The sequence below is a fragment of the Nicotiana attenuata genome, chromosome 3 (assembly GCF_001879085.1).
Source record: "Nicotiana attenuata strain UT chromosome 3, NIATTr2, whole genome shotgun sequence".
Lineage (NCBI taxonomy): Eukaryota > Viridiplantae > Streptophyta > Magnoliopsida > Solanales > Solanaceae > Nicotiana > Nicotiana attenuata.
The window spans coordinates 70,454,727-70,464,118 of NC_031991.1; the positions used below are offsets into that span (position 1 = coordinate 70,454,727).

At 36.0% G+C, this 9,392-nt stretch overlaps 1 protein-coding gene across 1 annotated transcript in view; it reads left to right on the forward strand.

The window, feature by feature from the left end:
• Window positions 4,684-9,392, forward strand: part of LOC109224058 — a 13,560-nt gene continuing 8,851 nt past the window's right edge. The window contains exons 1-6 of the mRNA XM_019388601.1: window positions 4,684-5,064; window positions 5,760-5,850; window positions 5,983-6,067; window positions 6,220-6,304; window positions 7,093-7,162; window positions 9,178-9,247. Of these exons, the coding sequence (XP_019244146.1) occupies window positions 4,949-5,064; window positions 5,760-5,850; window positions 5,983-6,067; window positions 6,220-6,304; window positions 7,093-7,162; window positions 9,178-9,247 (517 nt within the window). The 5' untranslated portion in view covers window positions 4,684-4,948. The remainder of the gene's footprint in view (window positions 5,065-5,759; window positions 5,851-5,982; window positions 6,068-6,219; window positions 6,305-7,092; window positions 7,163-9,177; window positions 9,248-9,392) is intronic.

The window sequence follows — 9,392 nt, forward strand, 5'->3', positions numbered from 1 at the left end:
TGCGAGTCTACAAAAGAAATAAATGAAGATATAAGATTTGTGACGCATGATAGCCAAATATACTACATGCAAGGTTGTAGAGTCAATTTCAAGAAAAAGAAGAAAAAGCAGTTGTAGGACAACTCAGAGAGCATAGAGTTGGAAAGCAAGCTCAACAAACGATGAGATCAACTTTGGAAAACTACTGCAGTCCATTTGGAAGACGTTCAGCTCCTCATATTTTATATGTTGTAGATTTGGATGTCTAGTTTGCAATAACACAAATCATTTACAATTTGGAGGCTCCTAGCTCAAGATACGATTTTTTTTTCACCGGAACTACATGAATCTGAAAGTTACTGCAGTCTGCAGCTAGGTGGACTTTGAGAATTTTCTGTTTCCAGCTCGAAAGAAGTTCTGCCACGAAACTCATATGTATTGCAGATCTACAAGTATGCTTTCTAACAGTGCAAATGGATCCCAATTTGGAGTCCTAGCTCGAGATATAAATTTGTTCATAATAGCGCACAAAGCTGAATAGCAAGTCCGGCAGACAAATGGGTCAATTTCAAAATATTGTTGCGGCTAATCTACTAGGAATCCTTTCATGATATTTTGGGAATTTCCTTATCTCTGAGTCTTCTTTCCAGTGACACATATAGCTAGCGATTTGGACGTTCCTAACTTGAGATATGTGTGTTCCAATGACAGCTTGCAGTGCTGTAAAGCCGAAATGACAGACTTGTGCATCGCCTTCGATAATCATTCCGACCTATCCTGATGAAATTTGGCCCTAACTTTTTTGATATGACGCTGTGGTGCAAGTTTTTATTATGTAGAATCAAGCAGATTGCAGTTTGGACACACCTAGGTCAAGATACAATTTTTTCAATGAGAGCATGAAATGCTATGAAGTCAAAGCAGCAGAGATGTGCCAGGTGCATGCTTGCCGAAGTTGGAAAGGCCTACTCCAGTTGTCTTCCTCGCTAGCCTACAATGATGCGATATGGTACATATTGCGCTTTCCAATGATGAGATAGGGTCTCTCCGAGCCTCCAAGAGTAGGGATTTCGTCGCTGATGTTGAAAGGACACTTCATGTGTCTCTCTCGCCAAGCGCAACAAAGAGACGAGTGGTTCGCTCGCAATGCATTTTTTGAGGGACATCAAGATCTCTGGAACTCTCTCAAAATCCTGCAAAAGAAAATATTTTGGGAGTCCTCGGTGTCAATGTCACGACGCTTCAATGCGGATGGTGAGCATTGTGACGTGCACTTCTCTGTCAAATCTCGATGGATTGTGCGCTTCATGAACCTCTTCCCTACAAAAAAGGAGTGGTGATCATCCACTTCTTCTAATGATGCAGATTGGAGAACTCGCCATGTATATTCTCCAAGCCTGCAATGAAAAAAAAGGGGGGAAAAAACTGCCCGAACAATCCTCGCGATTTCGGCGCTTAATCGATCAAAGATTTGTTGCCTCTGGATCAAAAGGGCTGGAGCTTCGACTTTTATAGATGTTGTCTATCACCGATTCTTCTTACCAACGGTGTAAACAACTCGTAGTTCGGATGCTCCTATCTTGAGATATGCATTTTTTTAGCAAGAGCATGCAAAGCTGAAATGTCGAGCGCGACAGAACTTGGACCAAGTTTAGGAAGCTCGCCTGGTATAATACTACGCGAATTTAAATCCAACTTCTTGGTATACTGCAGTACTCCGAGTCTAGTTTCTATAGCCGCAAACCGCTCGTGATTCCGATGTTCTTACACAAAGATATGAAGCTTTTTGTGAAGTCGCGCAAAGCTGAAAGATCAACGCTGCAGCACCTGAAACAAAATTAAAAACATTACCTAAGATGGTACAAAAGGATTTTTGCTCCGATTCTTGGATATGTTGCAACCTTTAGCAAAATCAAGCGGCTCATTATTTGGAGTCTCTAACAATTAAACGTGTAAATCTGAGTACTATAAAACGGCAGATTACGAACTGAATTTTAAATGTTACCCGAGGAGGCGGTAAATAGATGCCAAAGCAAAAGGACAAACTGCATAAAACCTTCATTGAAAACGTTCTAGGACCTCTTTTATTTATAAAAGTGTTAAGTCAGCTGTTGTTAGCTTGGTGAACAAGAACTTTCCTCTAAAAATAAGATTCGATTAGTAGTTGAATAGCAAGTCCTATATGGAAACTTTGAGACAAAATTCAAATTGGTCAAAAAGGAAATAGACCTAACGCGAGACAAACATGGAAAGTTGTCAGACAATTTGCAAGAAGTTTTCATCATTATAGTTTACAATTGCTACTTCCAAACCAAATTACATTGCACGCACGTGTTCGTCTACCGAAGTATTGGAAGGTTAATTTTTGCTTGGAGCTTGTATTTAGCACTTCACATAAATGTGCAACTGGATAAAAATTCAGATTTGACCGGTAGAAGTCCACAAGTGATGAAACAAAAATATCAACGTTCGTTGGTACTTCAAGTCTCGTCATTCGTTTCAGCAAGCCTACACCCCAACAAGTCTTGAAATAGGGGGCATCCGTAGACATATAAAATTTATTGGGTCTAATCCATATAAAATTTGGATTAAATTCAATTGGGTTAATATTATTAATATAGGCTTTACACGTTAAATTAGTCCATTTTATTATTTTCAAGCCCAAGGTCCATTTCATCTTAAGGCCCAGACTCATGCCACGTGTCAAGTGACATGGCATATCTAGTCAAACTGCAAGCCAAAAAGATGACGCCACGTGTTAAATGATGTGGCAATCCAAGTCAAAAAGGAGGAACCAACCACAGGTCGCCAAGTGGCTAAAATGACATGAGCCAATCAGAATCAAGCAAGAGAGTTCATATGTAACTGGACTGTCCATCCTCTACAACTATAAATACGGGTTACATAACTCTCAGGGGACATTCAGAGTTGGAGAAGAGCATTCCGCAATTGGTGAAGGCATCCACAAACAGAGAGATCAATCATCAAGTGCATAGTTCTTCAACAAAGGAGTGATCAACGGAGTTTTTCCCGGAGATCAACCCGAAACAACAAAGTGCTACTCAACGTTCTTGGCGATTAAATACATCGCAAGGAGGTTTACATCGTCCTACATTCGAGAAAGACGCTTCTCAAGCCTCGAATCACTGAGAATTTCATAGAGGAGAATCAAGGGATACAAAGGATTGTACTCACAAATATTTATCAATAAAATCTCTTTTTTTCTTTATATTATTTTTGTTGCAGTTTATTTTTTGTACTACAAAAATTTGTTGCGAACACTCCTCTGAATGTTGATGTGGCAAAGAGTGTGGATCACTCTCTTTTAAACGCGTGGAAGTGAAGAAAAATCAAAAATTACCTTCCAAATGAGTTATTTTTCAATCGTTTTGTTACATGGTAATATATAATAATTTATTTGTTACAACTATGTATTTATCTTACTTCATCTTAATATACAACGTGGACTTTACCCCAACTTTTATTCTTTTTAATTTCTTCTATAGATATAATGTCTATTTGGTTTAGTTGTATATTTTTTCTTTTTTCGGGCTAAATTTGTAAAATAATTTGTTGGAACTCCAATTGTTTATGAGTAAATAAAATATAATAGATCTCTGTATGATTATTTTTTTATTAACCAAAATATAATTCGTCATGGAGATCATTTCCTTTCCATTGAGGTTATTATTTTTATCTTTTTATCTTTTCGCCTTTTACATAATATTTTTCACGTAACGACGAATCTGCAATGTATTTTATTAATCTCTTGGCTCTTATAGTCCCTTAGTGAGCTTGAGATTGGGATAAACGCGTCGCCTTAGTATTTATCAATGGATTGATATATTTAGGCTCACATCAATTTGAACATTTTCCCCAGATTTCCCCAAAGAAAAAATCTTGATTGTGAATTCTTGATGGAGATGGAAAATGTCTTTTCTAGGAAAGATTATTTTTGAGGTGGATGTGTTTTATTTACACACTTGGAAATTGGAATAGGACGTAGACATTCTTTTACTTGTCTCATTCCCAACCATTGATCCCCCAGTTTTATCAACACGAAAGAAATAATACATTTTACGTAGATTTTTTAAATGTAAGCCTAATTAACGTATTTGAATATTTAAAAATCCCAAGAATAACTCTACGAGTTAGAAAATTTAAATTTAAGTTTTTTTCCTTTTCTAAGACCTGCTTTTTAATTTGTTTAGTTTATGCTCTCAAAACGAAAATTTAAATATTCTTTAACACTAAAGAACAACATAAGCTACATGCCTACAGCGAGACTATTTATTTATGTGAGATTCCCTTGTAAGCATAGACAATTAAGAATTTTGTGTTTTCTTTAATAAAAAATTAATTTTAAAAAACTAACATGATGTAAATTATAGCTGAACATTGACTTTAACTATCCGAGCCAAACTTTTAGCCGGCTCAAAGTGTTACCTAAAGTCACCTTTTGGTATACATATTACTTAATCATAATTATTCTCACGTTAGCTTTAGTTATTAAAACTGAAATTATCTGAATCCATAAAAATAGTTAGTACGGGTAAATATTTAGTCATAACATCAAAAAAAATTTAATTGAATGATTAATAAAGAGAAAAAATTTATTGATTGATTGACTCAAATGGTTAGTAGGATAAGATTTTGTCTTGTATGGACTTCTAAATATAAAGAAACATCATTATTCGACAATATCAACGTTATTTTAATGGCGTCCGTTTGTGTTGAGTTGATATGAAACTTCCCCTTTCGCTTTCCATTCCCGCAACTGCTACTTTCCTCTCCCACCCCCAACCCCCTTTCAATTCGTCTAAACCCTAAAGATCTTTTCTTGGAATTCACTCGAAATATTATTTCTTCAAAAAATTGTACAATTGTGGAGTACTATAATTTATTCCGTATATATTGATTGCTAATACATATATCTGCGACTAGTAGTACTGTGTGTGAACGGAAAACAATGAGCTGGAGAAGAGTTGGGAAATCTTTTCAGGCACTGGCAGCTCACACCTTGCTTTTGTGTTTCACTGTTTTGCTGGTTCTCAAGCTCGATCACGTCGTCGATTACTCCTGGTGGTCAGTTTTTTTTCCCCACTTTTAATTTAATTTACGAATTCTAGATGATAATTCGTTATAGTAATTGATTCTCATGCCTGTATTTTCGTGGGCTTATATGGCTTGTTTAAACTATCTGTTTCATTTCTTCCTAGGAAAACTTATTTGTTCATAGGTTTGACTATGGAGATTAAACTAGGAAATACAATTATTATATATATAAAAATTAAGCTTAATTGGGTGTATATGAGTGGTCGAGTGAACAGCCCTCTCTTTGTATGCATGTTTTTTTCCTCTTTAAATACGGCAGTGCCGGTGCCGGCGCTTGCACAAACCTATGTGCTGCCTCTCACCAGCACAATTATCGGGTAACTCTGCCAGTAAGGCTTAGGTAAATGGGAAGAATTCACCTAGTGTATTTTAACATGAAATTTCATAGTTCTCTGACCACTAGGCCACACCTCGGGTGCGGTAACCCCAACATTCATATTCTCTTGAAATTTCGGTTATGCAATCTAGGGAGTAGGGAACAAGGATTAATGGGGCACTTGTATAACACTGGAATGAATTTTATTATGAGAGATGGAAAGATTCCTTTTATAGACAAAGGAGCAACTAGTATAGTGCCCCTTAAATTTCCTTTATCAGTAACAAGAAGTCCTTTACCAGGTTTAGATTTAGAAATGTCTCATTATGACTTTCACTTGGATATGCAGGATTGTATTCTTCCCTCTATGGCTGTTTCATGCTGTTGTTGCCCGAGGAAGATTCTCCCTGCCCGCTCCATCAGTTCCCCATGATCGCAATGTATGACTTTATGCAGTAATCTTCTTTAAATTTTGATCAGAAAAAGGAAATCTGTCCAAGCAAAAGTGCTTATCAAATTTCTCTTCTGCTTTTGTGTTCTTTCTTCTGTCGCCGTTGCCTCCTTGTGGATAGTGGGCACCATGTCATGCTGTTGTTGCGATACCTTTGCTTATAGCATTTGAACTACTTCTTTGTATACATCTCGAGAGCATATATGGTAAGAAATACGAACTCCACAATCTTTTGCAGTATGATTCCTACATATTTTTTACTTCTCAGTTTTCTTGTACTATCTCAAGGTGTGCCTATAGATCCTATTAGTTTGCTAGCGAGAATTGTCCTTACTTTTTCTCTTGTGTTTTTGTGCAGTCATCCATTCTGCAGCGGTGAATTTAAAAATTGTCTTTCTTCCCTTGTTAGCATTTGAATTAATCATTCTCATTGACAACTTCAGGTAATGTGCTGACATATTTTTGGTGATTTCCACTTATTTCTTTGATTGCTTTACAATGAAAAGACAATCTAGTGGTTCTTGTACTGCCATAATTCTTAAAAGAATCTCCATAATGCCCTTCCTCTTAGAGCCTAGCCTTTGTTGTATAGCTTTTCATTGTTACAGTTTAGTGTAATAAAGATGGCATTTGCAACAGAAAAATATTCATTTCTAAGGAATATTAGCAATTCATGCCATTAAAGGCTTCAAAAATAAACTATTTGCCTCCTGATAGGGTTTGTGTTAACATTGCTTGTGCCTCCGAGTAGAAATCTGTCATTTGTTCAACATATTGGTCACTTTTAATATTTCTTGCCTTCTAGAGGGTGTTTGGATTGGCTTATAAAAACTACAGCTTTTAAGCTAAAAGCCAAAAGCTATAAGTTGGTAATACCCAACTTTTGGCTTTTGGCTTATTTTTGTACTTTTTAAGCCTAAAAGTAAGTGCTTTTAAGCACTTCTATCGTTGCCAAACACCACACAAACTTAAAAAGTGCTTAAAAGCCAATAACCACTTAAAATAAGCCAATCCAAACACCCTCCTAGTCCTTTTCTGCAATATGAGCTGTTAAATTCTTTGTGCATGACCTATTGTGTGTAAAATAATGAAAAGCATGATAACCAATAATGGAATGGAAATAGTAGTACACTTGCTTATCAAAAATCATGGTATTTGGATGCTACCTTCACCCTTTCACTTATATGCCATGTCTGACTGGTGGATAAATACCTTGTACCATTTGGAGCAGAATGTGTAAGGCGTTATTACCTGGAGATGATGAAAGCATGAATGACGAGGCAATATGGGAAACGCTTCCTGTAAGTTCATTTTTTTTTTTTGATGAAGTAATAATAGATTTCATTGCTGGCAATGCATCAAGAAGATGCATAATAATACAAAAGTTATGGAAGCAAAAAAGACACTGTTAGCTCAATTACAAAAAGACTATTCTAGTACCAGGGAGCTAACGAAGTTCAAAAAGTTGTCAGGAGAATCTAAGGGGGAAAGGTAATGCCAACTATAAAGATACAAAAGACATCTAGCCTTGAGGGAATGATTTGGAGTTGATAAACCTTCAAAACATCTGTTGTTCCTTTCTGACCATATACACCAAAAAATACTCGCAGGAATCATCTTCCAGATTGGCCTGATGGCCTTACCAACTCTCCAGTTACACCAGCACTCAAAGGCCTCTTTAGTGTTATGCGGCATTACCCAGTTAATACCAAAAATACACAAAAACATATTCATAAGTCAGCAGCAACTGTACAGTGTAAAAATAGATGGTTGTTAGATTCAAGTTTTTGTTGGCACATTTATTTATTTATCCTTGGAGATACAGTAATAGTATGCTTTAGGTTTTCATAGCTGAATTCTTATTTTTCTGATTTTCATTTTCTTGATTTTCTGAATTCGTATTGCAATTTAATTTGTTTTTGTGAATTCGTATTGCAATTTAATTTGTTCAAGTGTAAGATATATTATCATGGTCGACCATACAGTTGAGATCATCTGACACTATCTGTACTCCTAGGCATAGTAATCTGAACTATGTTTTTGTCCCCAGTAGTATCAATATATAACCGAGAGAAGTAAGATTTGTGTATCATTGAAATCAACATTATCTTAGAGAAGGCTAACAAAATGCATAACTGACCACTAAATGCATTGTTATTTTCCCTACTTGTAGACATCTAAAAATGTTGGCCTTTGCCCTTAACTATGAACATGCAGTATTCATCCCTTAAATTGCAATGATCAGAAATGAAGAAGCTAATAGATAGTGGGATCTTAAATTTTATGAGGACCAGAATACCTAACCATATTGATCTATTACTCTGATCCAATGATCATCTAGCATATAGCAGTTAAATAAGAATGCTGGCAGTATTTTCCCGTACTTCTAAGTGACTAGAAGACTTTTCTACTTTAGTTTGTTAATCCCTCCACAAAATGCGAACGAACTATCATCTTATGTTTGTTGCAGAAGACTCAAATTCTTTCTTTGAGGCAATATTTTCCCTCCAGTAATCCGGATACCGTAAAAATATACTGTTCTATGTTATTTCAAAGTTTAAATGACTTCTTTTAGTCAACTAGTCTACCTTTTACATATTCTGGACTCCTCCCTCTTATCCCAATGATTACATGAAGAAGATACTACCTTTTCATATTTCGACCTCCTCCCCTATCTATCCCAATGATTACATGGAGAAGATATGACATGTGAGTTGTTTAGCATTTGTCAGGGAACATGCAGGGTCTTTTCTTTGACCCTGTGTGCTTTAAGTATATAATAAAAAAAGTAGTATTCTCAAAAAATATTTTTTAAAGAGTATAATAGGCTCCGTCTTTTTGTACCATATAAACTGCTATTAAATTTGCAGTTTAAAAAATGTTGTCTCCATTTCGGGTTTAACAAAAAAGATGATAGAACTATCTTTTTGAGACTGACTGAGTGTCTTTCTATCTCCAATTCAATCTAATGACTTGTTCAAAGAGCCAGCTCGATGGCTAGTTAAATGAAATCATGTCTTCTTAGATGGCGGACCATTATTGCTGATCGCATTTCGTAATAGATCTGGCTGTGGTTGAATGATTTAATGATGTGTCATCAAAGCTTTATGGTGTTGACACAAGTAACTTGGTATTGCTTATAGCTTCATGTTATATATAAAAAAAAGGTAACTTGGTATTACTTATCTTAAAGGAAAAAAGGATATTTATCGGAAAATAGTTTGGTTATAGCTGTTAAACTTTCTTCTTGTTTTCTTAATAATGTGGAGAATGCAAAAAGATGGCTTTAACTGAATAATGATCTTATGCTTGCTAGCATTTCTGGGTGGCGATCGCCATGGTTTTCTTTGTTGCTGCTACAGTGTTCACCCTTCTGAAGTTGTGTGGTATGAACCTCTCTCTCTCTCTCCTCTCTCTCTCTCTCTCTCTCTAGTTGTGGATTTTGTTTATTATGTTTGTTGCTTTGAGGGGTGCAGCCCAAAGCATCTTCACTCCATTTTTTATTTTGCCACCTAACTTTTGGGGGGGGGG